General features: G+C 42.1%; 1 protein-coding gene across 1 annotated transcript in view; it reads right to left on the bottom strand.

Annotated features, from left to right (window-relative positions):
• Window positions 1-2,086, bottom strand: part of WNT9A (Wnt family member 9A) — an 83,471-nt gene extending 81,385 nt beyond the window's left edge. Inside the window, exon 1 of the mRNA XM_074283115.1 lies at window positions 1,903-2,086. Within this exon, the coding sequence (XP_074139216.1) occupies window positions 1,903-2,000 (98 nt within the window). The 5' untranslated portion in view covers window positions 2,001-2,086. The remainder of the gene's footprint in view (window positions 1-1,902) is intronic.
• Window positions 2,087-21,822: the final 19,736 nt, after the last annotated feature.

Below are 21,822 nucleotides of genomic sequence, written 5' to 3' on the forward strand. Positions count from 1 at the left end.
GAGACCCCATTCCGCGCAAAGAAGAGCAGAACAGAACTCCATCCCCAGGGCGTGGTTGAGGGGAGGGGAAAGCGGGGAGGTGGCCGGCGGCGGAGGACACCCAATATCACCAGAACTATCTCCAGTTTCTGCAGCCTTTTGCTCCCCAAAACCCCATAGGATAGGTATGTGCGAAGATTATCTTGTCCCCACTTTACAGACTGGGAAACTGAGGCTGGAGGGAGGTGACTTACCCTGGAACACAACTAAGTGGAGGAATTAAGCCAAAACGTTTTCATCCAGGTGAGTGAGTGAGTGTGTGTGTGTGTGTGTGTGTGTGTGTGTGTGTGTGTGTGTGTGTGTGTGTGTGTTTTAAATCTAGGTGAGAAACGAAATCTATTGGAAATAGAACGGCAGAACTATTTGGTTATGAAGTGTGTAACATCAATGATAAATCTGACAGACACCCTCCCTGGGGGTTAAAGGGTGGGGGGGAAGGCAAGAAAAAACAAATTCTTCGAGCTTGGAGTTATTTTTTTTCCTTTGGGGCACAGTACAAAGAACATCTGGATTTTGTACGTCTTTTTTTTTTTTTTTTTTTTTTTTTTTTTTTTTTTTTTTTATTAACTTGGGGGGAGGGGAGTCTGCGGCTGCTTGGAAAAAGTCAAACAGAAGAGAGTTCCCGTCCATCCCCAGAGCTTTCTCCGAGGAGTGTCTATAGCAAACGCAGAACAAAACCACACCTACTAGAAAGGGGAGAGAGGGAGCAAGCGAGCTCGGGTCCGACGGGGTTCAGATCGCTCCAGGAAAATGTGGAGCGCGCCGGACGGGTCAGTCTGCGCCCCTTGCCCGCCCGAACCAGTGCGCCGGGAGAGGCCGGGTGGGACTCTGGGTCCCGCAGGGAGGCTAGGGCCGGGGAGAGCCAGTTGGCATCCCAGAGCCTTGCAAAAGGCTGGAGGGTGGTGGACTGCCCCCTCCTCATTAGCCCGTTACCGTCCTGGAGAAAACACGTTCCAGTCACCAGAAAACACACACGTAATGAAATCCATCTTCTGACAGCAAGAGACAAGGACACACAAACACACGCACCGTGACAAAAGCGCTCAACAAACAAACCGCTCGGGACAACGCAACCTGCCGCGATGGTTAACTGGGAATGTAGCTCTGGGAAGGCGAGTTTGCATCCAGGTCTCAAAGCCAGACACACTCATACCCACACACGGCAGTTTCCAAGTCACCAGAAAGAAAGCGTCAACTAAATAATAACAAAACTTATGGTTTCCAGATCCGCATCTATCCCGTCTCTCTGCTCCTTCGCACTTTCCAGTTTGTCTCCACAAGCCGCCTTTCCCACGTTCGGCGGCTGGGGTTGGGGAGGAGGCTGTCCCACCTCTCAGGCTGGCGGTCCCACCTCGCCCGGGAAGCCCATCGCTCTCTCCTCGCCCAGGGAAGCGGGCGAGAGCAGGGCGAGCGGGGCGGAGAAGTTACAGGAGCAGCGCCCAGCCAGAGGACACTTAGCTCTGCTATCCCCTCCCTCCTCCGTCCGCGGCCGGTGCACCCCACTTCCACCGAGGCGTGGGAGGAATCGGGGCGGGAGAGACCACCAGCCCTGGCGTCTCCGGGGGCGAGCGAGCCTCCCCCGCCACAACTCCGTCCCTCCAACCGGGGACCGCGGGCAAGGAGAGTTGGGGCGGAGAGGGGGCGCAAAAAGCCGCCGATGACAAGTCCCCGCGGCGGAGGGGAGGCGGCGGGAGCCGGCGAAGGAGAAGGCGAAGGAGAGAGGAAGGCGGAGGAGAGGAAGGGGTCTGGGGCCGGCCCGGGGCTGCCTCGGGCGGGCGCTCCCTCGCTCGCAGGCGGGCGCGCTGGGGGCGGGGAGCTGGGGGCTGGTTTGGAGAAGGGGCCGGAGCCCCGAGCGGCACCTACCCGAAGTAGGCGGCCGAGGGGCGGAGGGAGCCGAAAAGCACCATCAGCGCGAAGGAGGAGGAAGAGAGCCAGCCCACCACGACTTGTCCAGCCAGCATCTTGCGGCTGCGGCTCGGGGGCTGACCATCTCGCTCCCCCCGCAGGTCTCGGTAAGAGCTCGCCCGGCTCGGGGCCGCCTTCTTATAGCGCCCGCGAGCGCCGGGGGAGCGAGGGAGCGGAGCCGCCGGGAGGGGCTGAGGACGGGAGAGAGGCGGGGCCCTGATTCGCCCGGCCCAGGGGCCGAGCCCGGCCGGGGGACTCCAGACCAGCTGGGAGGGGGCGCGGCCTGGCGCTCCAAGCACCGCCCCCCTCTCCAGCCCCGGCCCACCCCCAAACCCCCTGGAAGATCCCGAGCGGGACGTCGCTCCCGAAGAAGACTCCTCCCGCTTCTCCCCCGACCGCAGAGCGGACGGAAGAGGAGAAAAGAGAAAGAAGAGAAGCCTGAGGAGCTGGGAAAGCGGAGAGGCGGGCGCCCAGCTCGGCCGAGCCCCAGCTCCCCAGCCTAGGACTCCGACCAGCTGGGGAGGGCGTAGCCTGAGACCGAGCTGGCCAGCCAGCCCCTCCTCTCTGAACCGGTGGGAGGGAGGGATGGAATGCGGCCCTGAGGGGGTGTGGCTGGGGAGTCGAGCCCCGCCCCCCAAGGCCCCAGCACTCAGGCTGGCGACGGATTGGGGGGAGGTCAGCTTCGAAACTCCGCCTAGCACCGGGAGGAGCCCGGGAGAGCCCTGAGAGGAGGGGCTGAGGGTGTGAAATCAGAACCCCTGGCTGGCGTCACTGAGGCAAGGGCACGGCCTGGGGAGAGCCCAGCTGGGCAGCCCAGGAGAAGGAGGAGGGCTCGGGGCCACCCCTTCCCCCAGGACCGGAGCCTGGGGGGAGGGGGAGGGGCAATGTGGGGACCCCCAGGCAGAGAAGAGCGGCTGGCCTGTGGGAGCAGGAGTCCGATGACCCTGTGCGGCTGGACCGCTGACTTGGACCGAGAAGAGAGCTGCTCCGGGGCCTGGATTCGAGGGACGCTGCGACGCGTCCTAACTGTGGAACCTCGGGAGAGACACTGCCCACCTCCCCCTTCCCTCACCCCCAACCTCTTTCCTCTTTTGCAAAATGAAGAAATTGGACGGTCGCTGGTTAATAATCGCTGATCTTCCAGATCCTTCTAGCCCAACATTCTCTAATTCGGTGACTGCTTTCCGGAATCCCCCTCCTCCATTTGTTTCTTGCAAGAGACTGTAAAATCTAAAAACGGTGTTTGTGTTCGCCCCCATCCGGATAATTATTATGCATTAAAATTGAAAAAGATCGACTTGAACCCCCTCAAGTTACAGATTAAAAGACTGAGGTCTTAAAATAAAAGTGAGGAAAAGAGTCAATGAATAGAAATATGGAACTAGTGTCCAGAACCTCTGACTCCAGCCCTCCCCCACTTTCTTCTACACCAGAGTATGATCGTTTAGCCATTGCAAAATTTGGATTTCATAATATAATATAATCCTGAGATAGGAAGTACAAAGTCTCATCTCAATATGCCCATTTTACAGATGAGAAGGCTGAGACTCACTGAATAGTAAAGTGACTTGTACAAAGTTACACAGTAAATTAGTTGTAGCGCTTAGAAAAGTGGATTAAGGTAAAAATACAGGGCCTAGAGACTTCCACAGTCTCTTCCTTTTTCTATTTGTTTCCTCATCTTCTAAAATAGAGATAGAAATATTTGTATTATCTACTTTATAAACCTTTCCTGTTCATTCCTTTTCAGTTCATCCCTCTGGTGACCCCATTTGGGTTTTCTTGTCAGAGATACTGTAGTGGTTTGCCATTTCCCTCTCCAGACCATTTTACAGGTGATACTGGGGCAGATGGGCTTAAAGGACACAATAAGCATCTGAGGTGGGATTTGAACTTGGAAGATGAGTCTTCCTGATTCCAAGCCCATCACTCTGTGCCCTATGGTGCCACCTAGCTGCCCTTTTGCAAACTTTAGAATTGGGAGTTATTCATTGATGCTCTGGTACTCACACCTGTTGGTTACACTGATATCCCCATCTGTTGGATTCATGGAGCAGCAAAACTATGGTGTCTACTACTTTCACACAGGCACCAGACACACTCCTTTCTGGATCATGCTCAGAAAATCTCTGTCCTCTCTGAATCTGTCTTTTCTTGATTTTTAAAAAATTTTTCTTTTGCTGTTTCCTTCCTGTTAGTGTTGTGGGTAAAAAAAAAAATTAAATCTTGAAGAGCAATAAAATTGGGAAATGTCATTAATAAAGGGAAACAAAGTGCTATTTTAAGAGATTTTTAATCAGAGTTTCTAGCCTTCAAGCTTGGCCCCCTGAAGAAAAGTTGAGAAAATTTATCCTCTTTCTATCCTCAACAGCAGCTAGGTGGAGAAGTGGATAGAGCTCCAGGCCTGAAGTTAGGAAAATTCATCTTTCTCAGTTCAAATCAGGCCTCTGACACTTAATAGCGGTGTGACCCTGGGAAAGTCACTTAACTCCGTCTCATCTGCAAAATGAACTAGAGGAGGAAATGGGAAAATATCTCAGTATATTGCCAAGAAAAACCCCAAATGGGCACATCTGAAACAACTGAACAACAAACTATATAGCTATCAACATTTATTTTTTAATAGTTTTTATTTACCATATATATGCATGGGTAATTTTACAACATTGACAATTGCCAAACCTTTTGTTCTAATTCTTCCCCTCCTCTCCTCCCCCAGATGTCAGGTTGACCCATACATGTTAAATAGTTAGAGTATAAATTAAATACAATATATGTATATATGACCAAACAGTTGCTTTGCTGTACAAAAAGAATCAGACTTTGAAATAGTGTACAATTAGCCTGTGAAGGAAATCAGAAATGCAGATGGACAAAATTAGAGGGGCAATCAATATATATTAAGCAGCTATTATGTCCCAGGCACCATACTAAGTAAGAGCTGAGGATACAAAAAGAGAGAAAAGACAATTCTGCTCTTAAGAAACTTACAATCTGGGGTGGGGGGAGAGAAAATGTAAGCAAATAAAAACAAAGGCTGCTCTATGCAGTATAAATAGGAATGATACGCATTTCAAGCCCAGCTTCATTATTTTCTAGCTAGGTGACTTTGAACAAGTAATTGCACCATCAATTTCAGTTTTAACTCGTGTTTGCAATGAAAGGGTTGGACTGTTTCTTTCTATGGCCTCATTGAGCCTTTGCGATAAGAATCCCATGAGCTCCCAAAGAAAGGGCACACAGAATCTACTATAATCAGCAGCGGGGCTGAATACCTAAGTGACCAGTGGGTAGAGCACCGACCCTGGAGTCAGGAGAACCTGAGTTCAAATCCAAACTCAGACATCTAATACTTAGTAGCTGTGTGATCCTGGGCAACTCACTTAAGCCCAATTCCCTCACACATGAAAATAGAATAGGAGAAAGTCTTTCGAAGAATCAAAGGGTTTAAAGTGCTTAGGACTAGTTTGTCTTCATCTTTTTACAGATAAGGTAACTGAGGTTCAAGGGGAGAAAGTGATTTGACCAAAGTTACACAACAAGTACAATACTATTCTTTTTTCCCCCACTTCTATTAGCTCCAGTATTCCCTTATTCTGAGAGTCTGCACCTTCTGGTGCAGGGAATGGATTACAGGAGGCATCTTGACTTATTCCTCCATTTCTACCTGGATCTGTGTTCTTACTCAGTTTGGGCAGTCCAGATGTCCCTTGCTTTACAGAATCTGTGTATTTCTGAAAAAGTTGCCTGTCCTTCAAGATCTATGATTTCATCTGTGTGGGTGGGCCCTCCACCAACATAGATCACACTCCCCTCTGGACTATAGTGGATGTTCTTTAAGAGTTGCTGTGGCCAAAAAAAATTCATTCCCTGGCAGCCAGTTCTTCTGGGGGTGAGCCTCTCTGCACTTAGCTAGACTAGTCCTTGGGTGTCTGTTGACACCCAATCCACCTCCAGGTCTATACTTGAAGTCTTTCCAAATTGTGCTCTGCTGGCAGTCTTGCAAAATCCCAGGGTCACCTCTGAGCCACAGAGGAGGACTGTGTGCTGTAAATCAAATTCTGCTTTGCATTCCTATGGGAAGTTCAGACCTAGAAGGAATATCACTCTGAATGCTCTTTAACACAAAGAATCCTTTTGTCAAGTGAATAATTACCCATAATTTATCTTTTAGGCAGGCATTAACAGGGTAAGGGAAACCCTAGTTTTGAGGACAAAGTCACTTCCTCTCTAAATTTTGGTTTCCTCATTTGGAAAAGAGAGGTAATGATATTCACAAGGTTGTTGGAGGAAAGTGGTTTGCAAATCTTAAAGTCCTATGAGATGAGAGTTAGTGTTATTGCTATTGTCTTCTGTGTAAATTCAGACTTTTGCACATCAAATTTACTTAAAATGAAATCTACCTAGATTAAACAGCTGCACATTGGCTTCCAACACAAATCTCTAGAAAGTTTTCTTTCTTCAGTATAGGGAAACAAAGTGCTAATTAAAAATCAGAAGACCTGGACTCTCAAGCTTGACCCCCTGAAAAAGATTTGAGAAAGTAAGTCCTTCTCTTTATCAGTGGGCTTAACTGAAGTGAGCATAGCACAGTGAGTTCAAAATCAAAAGACCTAGGTTGGAATCCTAGCTCTTCCATTTTCTCCCAAAATGACTTTAAGTTTATGATCGGTGATCCAGTCAAACTAGCCTTTGGCTATTCCCCATTTATAATAATTTATTTCCCACCTCCATGTCTTTGTATTGGCCACCCCCCATGTCTGGAATGCACTCACTCATCATTTCTACGTCATAGAATTCCTCTGTTTAAGATGCAGTTTAGACACCATCCTCAGCATGAAGTTTTTCTCGCTCTCCATCTCAAACACTAGTGCACTTCTATTGAACTTCTATATATTTGTATTTTTCAGATTATATATTTAGATAAAAAGAAAGAAAAGGAAGGAAGGAAGGGAGAGAGAAAGAAAGAAAGAAAGAAAGAAAGAAAGAAAGAAAGAAAGAAAGAAAGAAAGAAAGAAAGAAAGAAAGAAAGAAAGAAAGAAAGAAAGAAAGAAGAAAGAAAGAAAGAAAGAAAGGAAGGAAGGAAGGAAGGAAGGAAGGAAGGAAGGAAGGAAGGAAGGAAGGAAGGAAGGAAGGAAGGAAGGAAGGAAAGAAGGAAGGAAGGAAGGAAGGAAGGAAGGAAGGAAGGAAAGAAGGAAAGAAGGAAGGAAGGAAAAAAGAAAGAAAGAAAAAGAAAGAAAGAAAGAAAGAAAGAAAGAAAGAAAGAAAGAAAGAAAGAAAGAAAGAAAGAAAGAAAGAAAGAAAGAAAGAAAGAAAGAAAGAAAAAGAAAGAAAGAAAGAAAGAAAGAAACAAAGAAACAAAGAAAGAAAGAAACAAAGAAACAAAGAAACAAAGAGGGAGGGAGGGAGGTAGCACAATGTATAAAGAGCTGAGGCAGAAAGATTTGAGTCCAAATTCAGCCTTCTTCAGACATTAGCTATATGACCCTAGATAAGTCACTTAACTTCTATCTGCCTCAGTTTCCTCATCTGTACAATGAGAATAATAATATCCCTTCTGATAGTAATAATAATAACAACTTTGAGTTGTGAGAGTCAAATGACATCTGTTATAAAATGCTTAGCCTGGTACTAAGCACATAGTAAGTGCTTGATAAATGTTATACATACTTGTCTCTCATCCATTAGAACATCAGCTTCTTGATAATAGGAATAATTTCATTCTTTTTGCTTGCATCCTCAGACCCTAGCACAGCACCTAGCACTGAGTAGGCACTTAATATTTATTAATTAATGGATCCTAGATAAATGGCTGGCAAACCCCAATTCCTAATTTAAAGGATCTTAGCTCTTCATATTCCCCATATCTACCTCCATTCATCTGTACTGCTGTGACACCTTCCTGAGGGATCTCCCAGCCTCAGTATTCTAGACTCTCCAATCCCAGGCCATGAAACATCTAATCAGATACTAGAACTAAGGTCTTCTGACTCCAGAGGAAAAGATCTTTCCACTATGCTCACATTAAGTCCACTATGCTCAAATTTGGGTATTAGCCCGATTCTCTAAAGTCACTAATTAATTGTATGACTTTAGGGACTCAATTTTCTCATCTGCAAATAAACCCGATAATTCCTGCACTGATTCATGTGGTGGTTGTGAGAAGCACAAGAGAAAATAGATGGAAGATCATCTTTAAAAGTGTAAAATGCAATTTACCTTGCAGCTGAGTTCAAAAGTTAGGATCTAAACAATATCTCCAGATGATTAGCATCGTGGCCCATACTAAATCTCCACAGTGTTTTTCCATTAACCAGAAGATCAGTAGTGTAAGTGTCATTATCGTCACTTCACAGATAAGGAAACTGAAGTCCAGAGGGAAGAAATTATTTGTTTATATTCACAAAGAAGTAGAGCATGCTGATGCTGGTCTTATAATTCTAAATCTAGGAATTTGCACTTCACCACAGAAATGTCTCCCATGTAAAAAGTGATGTAATGACATAAGACATTGACTAGAATGAAGAGGTATGGAAAAACATCCAACCTATTCCTTCATGGAAATGAGAAGTCCACAGTTTAATGTGTATGTTTTCAGATTTTTTTCAATGTATTTATCAATTGTGCTGGCTTAAAATTTTTTTCCTCTTACAAAAATACTATTTGCTAAGGGAGAGCTTGGAGGGAAGAAAGGGAAAATTTGGAATGAAAGGTTTTGCAAGGGTCAATGTTGGAAAAATTACCCATGCATATGCTTTGTAAATAAAAAGGTTTAATAAAAAAATAAAATTAAAAAAATACTATTTGTCTGTGGAAATGTATTTAATGTGATTATACATATAAAACCTATATTAGATTGCTTGCCATCTTAGGCAAAGGGAGGGAGAAGGGGAGGTAAAGAGGGAAAAAATATGAAAGCATCTTTATATATAATTGAAAAAAAACTATTAAAATATAAAAGTATGATTGGGGAATAGTTAACAAAATAATAAAAAAAGAACAGAAAAATACTATTTGTCCTAGGGGATAACTCTCTGACAGGGAGAAGAGGAGGGAAGGAATACATGGGATACCATGGTGATTTAAAAAACAGAAAATAATAATTAAAATATTTTTAAAGTTCCCCCCAGAAAAACTCCAATAACCCCATAAGCCATCATGTGCCAAATGAAGGTTATAACAATCTGAGCAGAGCCATAACTACGTTGGGGCAACCAGAATATTGCCTCAGGCCTCTGAAATTTGAAAAGTTCGGACAGCTCTTAAACTCCTTCAACAACCCAGAAATGACTAAGCTTAGCACCTAGTTAATAAGAATCATTAATTAACATAGGACCATAGCAGATGACATGTTTCTCTACCCCATTCCAGAGCAACATTGCATCCAAAGTGAGGACTTCCTCCGGGGTTTCCTTCCCACTTAGAATGGATTCTAGATCAATGATTTCTCTGCTGTCTATCTTCCCCCACATACAGGGCAGTCTTTCCCACACAGGGTCCTTGTATCCCAGAGTTTCTTCCCTGCCCCTGCGAATGAATTAGCTTAAACAGAAGGTTTGAGGGCATCTTTCATCCTCGATGACCTCAATGTACTTTGGGAAGCTGGGTACCCAAAATGCTAGTTACGGCTCTGAGGTATGGAGCAATGCCAAGAATCCCTGCCTTCCTCACCTGGAGGATGCTTTTATAGCAAAGCCTGTTTGCACAGGAGTAATTTTTCCCTGCCTTCCTCCACCCCCACTCCTCATCCTTTACTAGATTGTGTATTCCCCAAGGTATATATTATAGCCATTCCTCACAAAGTTCTGCTACATGAAGTACTTAAATAGTTGATAACTTATCAATCAAAGAGTGCATGAGTACTTGAATAAATGAGTGAATGAGTGACTAAATGAATGAATGAATAAGAGAAGAAATTAATTGAATGAGTAACTGAATAAAAATGAGGGAAAAAGGGGGGGAAGAAGGAAGATGATGATTAGAGGGAGCAGTCAAAAGATGGAGAAATTGATATGGATTAGGGGAAGAAGGGAAGATTTCACAAAACAGTTGGGACCTGATCAGGCTGGACATTGAAGAGAGAGGATTCAATGGAGGGAAGAAGGAAGGGAAGAATGTTCCAAGGGGGGAGACCAGCCAGGACAAAGAGCCTATGAAATATACTGAGGGCAACACCTCTAGCCATCTGTCCCGTGGTTGAAGAGTTTGTGAAGCACTTTACAGGTTTCCTCCCAAATGCCCTGTGAGGTAGACACGGAGACATTATTATCCCCATTTTACAGATGAAGAAACTGAGACTTAGAGAAATTAGATGACATTTATAACCCAACTAGTCACTATCAGTAGTAAAAGCTAGAGGTATTTGAATCCAGACCTTCTCTACTCCCAAATCCAATCGGTACTCTATCCACTAAAATCAAAATTCAAGGTGAGAAGAGACCGTAAAAATAATTTAGTCTAACCATCTCACTTTACAGACGAAGAAACCGAGGCTCAGAGAGGGATAACGACTTTCTTAAAGTCCAACAGCCCATCAGTGCCAGAGCTAGACAAAAACCCGAGTCAGTCCGGGACTATTTTGTCCGGCTGATGGGTATCTCAGCCCCTTCCCCACTTTTAGCCGTTTTCTTTCCCTGTCTGACCCTCCCTCACCCCTCAACCGAGCTAGTAGGTCTGAAGATCCCAAATCCCCAACTTCCCTCAGTACTGTGCTTTGTGGGCTTGGAGCGTGAGGGCGCTGGAGATTTGTTTTGGATTTCTTTTTTCCCTTCTGCCCAAGTAAGCCCTAGAGGACCCCATTGCACCACCATCCAGCCCGGGCTGGCCTCCGCTCCCAGCCCGGAGAGCCACCAGTTGGCCAAAACGAGTTGCACAGCTTAGCCCACCCAAGCTTCGGGGGGCCAGAGGGAGAGGGAGTCACCCTCTTGAAGTGTGTCTCTGGCACCGATTTCCCCCCACCCCCACCCCACGCCTCGTGGGGCCCCCCAAGAGGCGGCAAGTGCCAAGGCTGGAACCCGAGCAGGGAAAGGATCAGGGAGCTGGGCCGCGATGACATTTTTAAAACGCAGGGCGATTCCCGTCCAAGAAAAATGATGTGTGAGATTGTAAATGTGTCTCTGGAACATGGTGCAGGCGTAAAAAACTTCCCTCCCCTGGGAGAGTGAGACATTTTAACATCTGCCTTCAAATTAATCCCTGTTAGAGGCTGGGGGAGGCGGGGATGGTGTGTTTGCTCCAGAGATGAGCAGGAGTGGATGGGATGCTGCCGTCCACTTAATACAGCTTCTGCCGGCATTGCCCTTTCTATCCCTCCCTGCCCTGCTCCCCCTCCCAAACGAGCTGGAAAGGATGAGACAGGATATGGGGCTTCCAGGTGGGAGGGGGAATGTAGGGAGGGGAAAAGAGAGAAGGGGGGGTTAATTTTCCTTTCCAGACTATCATGGAAAGAGCACTAAACTGGGAGTCAGAAAATCTAGGTTCCAGCCCAGCCTTTGGGACTCCTCCTTCTGTAACCTTGGACAAAACATGTCCTTTCTCTGCTAAATGGGTGAGGAGAGGATCATCATTCTACGGGTCTATAACAATCTATGAACTCTAGACCAGTGGAGGATGGGAAGGAAAGCAGAGAAAGGGAGACAGGGAGGGACCAATCCCCCCCCCCCCAGTCTTGAAAGCTTCATGCAAGAGAACAGGCTTGAGCTGCTTCTGAAAGGACAGGTGGGATGTAGCCTTTCTTTCTGTTCTGGACCCCCTGGGCAGATGGGTAAAGTCTCAGGACTCCTTCTAAGGTTTTTAAATGAATGAAATAAAATACATAGGGCTGTGAAGAAAAGTATAATTACCTAAAAATGCACTTGTCAAAATATATCTTTTTAAAAAACAAATTCACTGACCCCAGGTTAAGACCCCATTTTAGGAAAGGAAATGGGATAAACAGAAAGGAGAATGGGATGTGGGTGTGGGGGTGTCTGGGGACCGGAATTCTAGCTCCAGCTTTACCACTTATATGCTGTGGGATCAAGTTTTTTCATCTGTAAAATGAAGCAGTTGGATTAGATAGTCTCTAGTCTAAACAGCTTAGTGAATGGAGCATTGAACTAGGAATCAAGAAGGCTTGAGTTCAAATTTAGCCTCAAACACTACCGAGTCACTTAAATTTCCTCAGCTTCAGTTTCTTCATCTGTAAAATGGGGTGATAATAATAGTGCCTACTTCATAGAGCTATTAGGAGGATTATTGAGATAATATATGTAAGATGCTTTGCAAACCTTTACATGCCATATAAATGCTAGCTATTAGTCTCAAATGTTCCTTCCAGCTTTAAATCAAGGAAAAGATCTTAAGGAAGAGGAATGATGATTTTATGAAATCCTGTGAACTCCCGGAGGTGGACTGCACCTCCCCAAGGAAAAGGGTGGAGCCTTGGGCTGAGGAGAGCTCTGCCTACTAAAGCAGGAGCCCAAATCCTGGGAGTTGACCATCCGGCCAGCACCTGCGTGGTGTTTATGGCAGGCTAAGCCTACCCCAATAATTCCCAACAAAATCCACTTCCCTTTGGAAAGCATGACTGCAGCTTCCCTGGAACAGGGTATTTGAGGGTTCCTCCACCCAGGAAAATGCCAAACAAGTGGAGAATCTCAAGAGGATCTTGGCGATGGATTAAAATATTAAGTCAGCCTTCCTTTTGGAAGGTTATATAGGACTTAGAACTAGAAAAGTCTCTAAAAGGTCATCTGGTACAGCATGGTATTTATTCAAGGTCACACAACAACAAGTATCAGAGCCAAGATTTGAACTCAGTTCCTCTAGCTTCAAATCTAGAATGATTCCCAATTTTCCACCTTGTATTGGATTTCCTGGGGGCTCAGCATCTGGCTCATGTGATGGGTCTGAGATCAGTGGATTGAGACCAGTGCAAAAGAGGGGAGAGGATGGGGGAAGAAAGATAATGAAAGCATATTATACCAGATGTTGCTTGGATGGGCAGCTTCTCCCCTTTCAAAGTATAATTCTCAATTATAGCATCATAAGTTTTACAGCTAGAAAGAACCAGAGACATCAATTTTAAATATGGAGAAACTGAGATTGAGAGAGGCAGAGTCCACTGAAATCTTGTCATTTCTACCTTTTTGTGACATCTCTCATATAGGTCTCCCTTCTCTCCTCTGACATTGCCTTCATCACCACATAGATGGACTATGTCTGGGTCTGTCTGCCTCATCTCTCCTCCTTCCAATCTATTCCCCATTCAGCATCAAACTGATTTTCCTAAAGCACAGTTTTGACCGTGTCACTCCCCCTAACAATCAATTCCAGTGGCTTCCAGAATCAAATAAATATAAAATCCTCCATTTGGCATACGAAGCTCTTCAGGACCTGGTACCCTCTTAATCTCCAATTATCTTCACTTATACCCCAAACTCTTCATCTCTCCCTACCTTCATGCTTTCAACTGGAATATCCCTTTCCTACGCCTGGGACAAGCGTCTCCTCTCTCCCTGTTAACTTGTTTCTCCTCCTTTAAGATTACCCCCTTTGTGGAGCCTTCAGTATTCTTCTCCTGCTCACCCCTTCTCCTTCAAACTGAGTGTGATTTATCTATGTCCCATGGACACTAGTGCTTCTCTCCTTTACACAGAATCAGACTCATTTGTCCACAAATTCATAACCTCCCTAGTAAGCTGGAACCTCCATCAGGGGAGAGACTGTGGTTCTTAATCTTTATAGACCTCATGCTTAGTTTTGTTTATGTTTCTGTAGCGTTTTATAGTCTGGAGAGACTGGAGAGGTCATGGAATCACAGAATCACAGACCTGCAGAGTTGAAAGAAACCCCAGAAGCTAACTAGTTCACAAGAGTCCTCTCTCCAGCAGCCAAGTGGTCATCCAGTCCCTCTGGAAGAACTCTGATGAGGATATACCCACCATCTTTGGAAGTAGCTCCTAGTTTTAATGGCTAATTACCATCCTTGGCCTTTTCTTTGACCTGGACAAACTGGCCTTCTCATTTCCCTCCTGTATTTTTGCACTGACTAGGCCCCTTGTTTGAAAGGGGATGCTTCTTAGAGCTGAGGTTTCTTTTTTTAAATTCTTTATTATTATATCTTTTTATTTACAAAACATATACATGTGTAATTTTTTTCAAGATTGACCCTTACAAAACCTGTTCATAATTTTCCCCTCCCCCCCACCCTCTCCCCTAGGTGGCAGGTAGTCCAATACATGTTAAATATGTTAAATTATATATTAAATCCAATATATGAATACATATCTATAAAATTATCTTGCTGCATAAGAAAAATCGGATCTAGAAAGGAAAAAAAAACCTGAGAAGAAAAAAATGCAAGCAAACAATAACAGAGAGAGTAAAAATGCTATGTTGTGGTTCACACTTAGTTCCCACAGGCCTTTCTCTGGGGTAGATGGCTTTCTTCATCACTGAACAAGTGGAACTGGTTTAAATCATCTCATTGTTGAAAAGAGCCACATATCTTTGATCATCGTATAGTGCTGTTGTTGCTGTGTATAATGATCTCCTGGTTCTGCTCAGTTCACTTAGCATCATGAACTGAGGTTTCTTTCAAAACTCAGCTTAGATACTACTTTTTCCTGATATGCGGTTGCTAATTCCCTCTAAAACCACCTTGTATTTATTTTGTATAAATGCACAGGATTTGTGTTTTGGAATGTAAGCCCCTTGAGGGAAGAGATTATTTTATTTATTTCTTAGTACCTGGCACAGTGCCTATAATTTCATTGATATAGAGAATTCCCTGGTTTGGAAACTCCTATCCCCCTTGCAGATCAGCACTTTCAGACAGCAACCTGCAGCATGGAAAATTTCCATGACTTGCTCATGCTCAGACAACCTGTATAAATCAGAGTCAGGACTTGAACTCAAGTCTTTCTGATCCATTCTCTATCATTCTGATCCCTTCTCCATCTTGTGCCAAAATCCCTCTCTTGTCTGGCTCCTAGTGATTACTTAATATATGCTTGTTGATTAATTTATTGAGTAGATGGTTCTGATTACTAGAAAGTTGTTGTTTTCTTCTATCAGGAGTTAACCAGGTGAGCTCCAATGATAATCAGATGACTCTAATTGCTAAAAAATTGTTCATTTTCTTCTCCTATAAGGGGTTATCAGGAGACTTATCAATTTGATAAACGTACATAATGGTGAGCCTTTGTATGGGGACAATTGTATTTCCCTGTGGAAGATATAAATAAACATGTCCGCCTAAAGCTTTAAGATGATTAGGGAACATTTATTGAAATAAAAAATGAGGATCTCTCCTTAAAGTCATTTGTTGAGGATGAATTAATTGGCTTGGAATGGATTGGAAATGCATTTATTCATGAAAATGGAGTCATTCTTTATGGGAGTCTTCATTTTTTTTTCCTTTTCATGGTCCATTCTCCTTTTTGGAGGATAAATCAGAGAATAACAAACTAAATATAGACATTGGTCCAGAGTTGGCTGCTTTAGAAAAGAAATGTGTGAAAACTGAATTGTTCTTGCTTATGTGGCCTGAGGTGAAAATTACTGGAGTCCAAATTCTTAGCTCCAGACTTGAAGAAGCAGTAGTGTAACCACATCTCATTCAAGAGATGGCAGGCATGGAATAGAAAACAGTGGCAGAAGTGGCAGGAGTTTTAAGAGATACTGAATCTAAATTTCCTGAAATAGGAGAGAAAGGTGCTACAAGGCAAACTAATTTTGGAATTCCGCCTTCTACTCAGAAAAGGGAGGTTTCTGGCATGGTTCCTTCCTAAGAATAACATTATTAGCAACTTCGAGTTTGAAAATCCCAGTGCCTATTTTCTAAAATCTAGAAAGAAAGGAAATTCATGAATCATACCAACCTCTTAGAGAGAAAAGAGAATTGAGTACCCTTATAGCTTGGGGAGTAACAAGGGATCAAATTCATGATATAAGGGAGCAAAAGACCTGAACTTTGTCCTCTGGAATTAGAATAAGTTATTCAAATATTGTACATCTGATAGGGTAAGACCCTTTCTAGTAGACCCAAGCACACTTTCCTTTTAGCAATATAAGATTGTGAGAAGATTAACACACTGGTGCATTGTTGCCGGGAATCAATATAACAATATTGAGAAACAGTTTATAATTAACCAAGTAATTCCATACTCTTTGACCCAGAGATTCTACTACTAAGCTTATATCTCCAAGAAAGAAATTGATAAGAAGAAAATCCTCATATACATCAATACATTTAAAGCAACACTTTTTTTGTTAGTAAAATATTAGAAACAAAGTATATGTTTATTTAGATAATAACTAAACGCATTGTGATACAGAAACATAATGAAATATTACAGTATCAAAAGAAATTATGAATACAAAGAAACATGGGAAGATTTATATAATTTATGCAAAGTCAATAAAGATAAGAAAAGAATGTATTCAAAGAGTACAACAATGTCAATGGAAAGAACAACCACATAAAATAATCAAAAGTGTATGTTGCAAAATCACACAGAACAAGCATGATCCCAAAGAAGAAATAAAAGTGCACTTATTGGATAGTTGGGTAGTGTGATACATTGCACATATTTTCAGACTTTTTTGTTGTAGTCATAAATTTTCCTGTTTTTTTCTTCTTTGTCTTTATGTACCTAATCTATTCCACTGCTCTACCTCTCTATTTTTTAGATACCAGATAGTTTTGATGATTACTACTGTATAACATAGTTTGAAATCTGATAGTGCTAAACCACCATTCTTTGTATTGTTTTTCACTAATTCCCTTGATATCTGTTCTTCCAGATGAATTTTGCTGTTATTTTTTCTAGTTGTAGTGAATAATTTTTTGATAGTTTAATTGGTAAGGCACTGAATAAGCAAATTAGTTTTGGCAGAAGTGTCATTTTTATTATATTGCCTCAGGCTATCCATGAGCAATTGACATTTTTCCAGTTGTTTAGATCTGACTTTCTTTGTGTGAAAAGTGTTTTGTAATTGTGTTCATATAGTTTCTGAGTTATCTTGGCACATAGACTCAAGTATTTTATATTGTTTATAGTCATTTTAAGTGGAATTTCTCTTTTTATCTATTGCTTCTATGTTCTGTTGGTCATATAAACAAATGCTGATGATTTATGTGGGTTTAATATTCTATTTTGCTAAAATTGTTAATTATTCAAGTAGATTTTTAATCAATTCTCTATGATTCTTTAAGTATAGCATCATATGAAAAGACCAGAGCTGAATGGAAAATTTGATTTTCAACTACAGGACTCTGGAGAAGCATAAGGAGGTAATCAGGAAAATGATATCATCAGTAATTTAATAAGGTTTATCTGTTTACATTCCTACATGGGAGGATGATACTTACAACTCATTAGAATGTTCTCATTATTATGGCAGTTAGAAGGAGTATATATAGGCAGAGAGTACGGATATGAGTTGAATATGAAGGGATAATATCTTTTTTTAATTTTTAAAAATTAAGGAGTGAGAGAGGAATGTATTGGGAGAAAGGGGATAGAGCAAATTATCTGCCATAAAAAAGAGGCAAGAAAAACATTTTACAGTAAAGGGGAATAGAGGGAAGAATGGGGAAATAAGTGAATGTTACTCTCATAAGAATTGGCTTATAGGAAATAACATATATTCAATAGGGATATAGAAATCTATCTTACCCTGAAGAAAAATAGGAGAGGAATGAGATATGGGAAGGAGGGGGAGGGGATGATAAAAGAGAGGGACTGCTCAGTTGCAAAACACATTTGAGGAGGGAAAGGTTGAAAGGTGAGATAGAATAAGTGGGGGGACACACAATTGACAATAGTAATTGTAAAAAAAGTTTTTGAAGCAAGTATCTCTAATGGAATAGTATTGTTCTCTGGGAAATGATGAGTAGGATGCTCTCTGGAAAAGTCCTCCATGAACAAAGTGAAATATACTATATGCAAAGTAATAACAATGTTCTGAGATGACCAGCTATAAATGACTTTGTTATTCTCAGTGGATAATCATCCACAACTACTCTAAAGGACTTAGGATGAAAAATCCTATCCATACCCAGAGAAGGAACTGATCAAATCTGAATACAGATTGAAGCATTCTCTACTTCTCTCTATCTTTCTCTTTATTTTTAACTTAATTTTTCTTGAGGGCTTTTATTTTTATTAGGGTGGGAGATTTATGTTTTCTTCCACAACTTGACTTTTATGGAAATCTTTTACACAACTTCAAATATGGCTTCTTAATTGTGGGTAATGATAAAGGAGAGAATCTAGAACTTTTAAAAAAAAAGTCTTTAAAACAAATATAAAAAATTGTTTTGAATGTAACTGGTGAAAATATTAAATAAATAAATTATTATTTAAAAAAAAGAAAAAAGTATACCATCATATCATCTGCAGAGAAATCACTCTAAATTATCATGTTTTATTTCTGCATTGTCTCTTCTAATTCCTTCAACTTCTTTTTCTTCAGTTATCCCTTTAGCTAACATTTTTAGTACTATATTGAACATCTTGGATTTAAGTGAGGGAGGGCTTTGCCCTCCAGACACATCTGGGTCCAGTGGCCAGTTATAAGTTGACTGGAGATGACCCTGGATGCAATGGACAACTTTGGCCTTTTTAAGATAAGGGCTTCAATAGGACTCAGACACACCCATAAAATGATTGAGTCTAGGTAGAAATTGAGGCAAAAAAAAATGGTATTTTTCACCTAGTAAAAAAAACAAAACAAAACAAAAAATACCTAAATAAATAAATATGAAAGGGGAAGACCCTCAGGCTTTCTGGCTAAAATATTTACATTCACTCTGAGTCAGTTAGAACCAAACAATGACCAACTGGGGCTTTTTCTCTATAATGAAACAGAACTCTTCAAAATGTTTGCAGGTAGGTCACCTCAATAACAACTTCCAGTTTCTTTTTCTTTCAAGAAAATGCCAAACCACAAGATGATTATGTGAATATGAAGTACTTCAGCACACTCCAGCAAGGCAGGATTCACTGAAAATAGAAGTGAGTTGTGTTTTTTATTTCCTCACAATCACCCTGTTACAGAAATGGTGCAAGGATAGTGGGTCCCCATTTTTCAGATCATAATGCTGAATCTTAGAGAAGAGAGGTTATTTTCTCAAGGCCATAGAACTGGAACATAAGAAAGTCATGACTTTCTTCTCACCAGAATTGTAATCTAAAAAGGCATCAGCACACACATTCAGGAGCAGGTCAATAATAGCCAGAAGGTCACTAATTCAAGTGTCAGACAACCCCACACTCCCAGCATTGGGAGCACTTGGTCCAACCCAAACATGAGCAGTAGTTCTCCATTCTAGTTTTCCTGACAAGTAACGATCACATCCCTACTTAACGGCATTCAATTGTCGGGCAGCTCAACAGCTCCAGAGATGGCCCATTTCCACTTTGGAGCAGTCTTAATTATTGAGAAAGATTTTCTAATACTGAGTAGAAATCTGCCTTCATGTAACTTTCCTTGCTATTCCTAGTTAAGCCCTTTTCGGGTCAAGCAGAATACATCCATACTCTTTTGCATATGACAGAAGCTTGGATATGTGATGATAGCAAATATATCTTCTCTAACCTACTCTTCACTAGTGAATAAGAATAATTCCCATTCCTGGAGCATTTTAAAGTATACTAAGAGTTTTTTCACAGCAATTCTGTGAAGTAGGTAGTGTAAAACAAATGGAAAAAACCAAGATTCAGAATGGGCAACTGATTTACCCTAGATTCTAGAGTCTACATATATATGTAAATATATGTTTGTATGTATGTGTTATATATGTTATATATAGTGATATGTGTGTATGGGTATATGAAACCTAGGATAAATTGAGGTAAATGTTACACATAGATATAAATATTTATATATGTATAAATGTTATACATAGATATACATATTTATGTATGTATGTATAGATATTAGTATATACAAATATATGTGTGAGTATACAAATGTGTGTATGTGTCCTCTGTCCCCATATTCAGTATTCTATTTTGTTCTCCTGCCTCTTCCTTCAACTGGTCCAATCACTGGTTTAGACAATCAGAATTGTGGGAACTCAAAACAAGGGAGTACTTTGAGTTAGAAGAAAGGAGGATATGGGTTTTGGAGAGCTTACAGAGGAGTGTCTGGGACCCAGGTAAGACCTTGAATGATGTGTAAGATTGTCTAGTCAGAGAAAAAAGGAGAGTTCATTCCAGGTGGGAGCTAGTGTGAATGAGATCATAGGGAGGAATGAGCTGTGTGTGTATGTGTTTTGGGAGGAAGGGGTGGGGGAGGTGAGGAGTAAAATGGAAGAGTGATATTCAATGAATTATAGGACTTTGAATTGAAATAAACTGTGAAATCCAATTCTCCTAGTTAAGCTAGTTAAGTGACAGAGCCAGAATTATCCAGGTCTTCTGAGTACAAATATATCCTTAGCTCAACATCTAGAATGGACCTTAGAGCACATCTAGTCCAAACCCCTCATTTTCATATGACAAAATGAGGCTCATAAAGGTCAGGTGACTTGCCTGTGGTAACACAGTAAATAACTAATAGAGCTTAGAGTCAAAATCAGGTCTATCCCATTTCCCTACTTTCCACCCCAAAGTGTCCAAATAACAATTTTTCTCATGATCCTTTACTTCATCCCCCAACTCCTTTCTCCCCTTTTCTGTATCCCTCCCTTCTGTCTACTCTAGAACCCTCCTGGACTCAGGCTGGCCCAAATGATTGGCACCGGAGTGGGTGTTGGGATAGGACGCAGGCGTGGGCAGCTTGGGTCCCCATCAGGAGGCTGAGGAGGGAGGCTGGCCCTCTCAGGGTGGTCTAAGTGCCTGGGCCTGCGAGTCATACACTGAACATGAGCAGGGGCTGGTTATCAGGGGAAAATGGCCTAATGGAGACAGTTTATGAGGCCAGGCAGGGGGGTCTCCCTGGGGGATGAGGCAAAAAACCCCATGTATGACTCATTCGAAACTGAGCCGGACAAAGAGCTGGAGGAGAAATGATCCTGTGCAGCCTGCCAGCCATGGACATGGTGACCTCATAGGCTGAGGGTTTGCTCTGGGTGTGTGTGTATGTGTGTGTGTGTGTGTGTGTGTGTGTGTGTGTGTGTGTTTCTGAAGCTCTGACTTCACAACCCCCACTGCTGCTCATACCAGCCAACAAAGCAGGGAGCTGGTATCCCTGATGCTTCCATCATTCCCTCAAAAAATACATAGATATTTCGTTTATGCCAATTTGATTTTTTTTTGGAGGGAAAGGGGAAAAATCCAGACCTGTGATTTTATTGGTATAGAGAATTTCTAGAGAGGAAACCTTTCTCTATCAATGCAGATCAGCAACTTTTCATATATATATATATATATATATATATATATATATATATATATATATATATATATATATATATATATATATATATATATAGAGAGAGAGAGAGAGAGAGAGAGAGAGAGAGAGAGAGAGAGAGAATGCTGCCAGAGACATTGGTACTTGCTGAGTGTCACACACATGTGAGAGACTTGAACCTATATTTCTTGACTCTCTGGCCATCTTTCTATTCACTACCCCATGCTACCTCTCTCTATACATATAACACTAAGACAAATACAGGTTGTGGCTAAGAGAATGTCATAAATTCAGAGAACTTCAAGACCACAAAACAAAAGCTGTCAGTGCTAAGAAGGACCTCAGAAAGTAGAATGTCTGTGCCAAATAAAATTATAGAACCAGAACCAGAACTGGGCATTCTCGTACCTGGAATAAGCAACACAAGCCTTATCTAGGACAGGCTGCATAAATGGCATCTTCAGTTACTGTGTCTATATGGGAAGAAGTCAAAGGACTAAGAAAGAGTGGATGTTGACTATGTTGGGA

Source organism: Sminthopsis crassicaudata, chromosome 1 (genome assembly GCF_048593235.1).
Source record: "Sminthopsis crassicaudata isolate SCR6 chromosome 1, ASM4859323v1, whole genome shotgun sequence".
Lineage (NCBI taxonomy): Eukaryota > Metazoa > Chordata > Mammalia > Dasyuromorphia > Dasyuridae > Sminthopsis > Sminthopsis crassicaudata.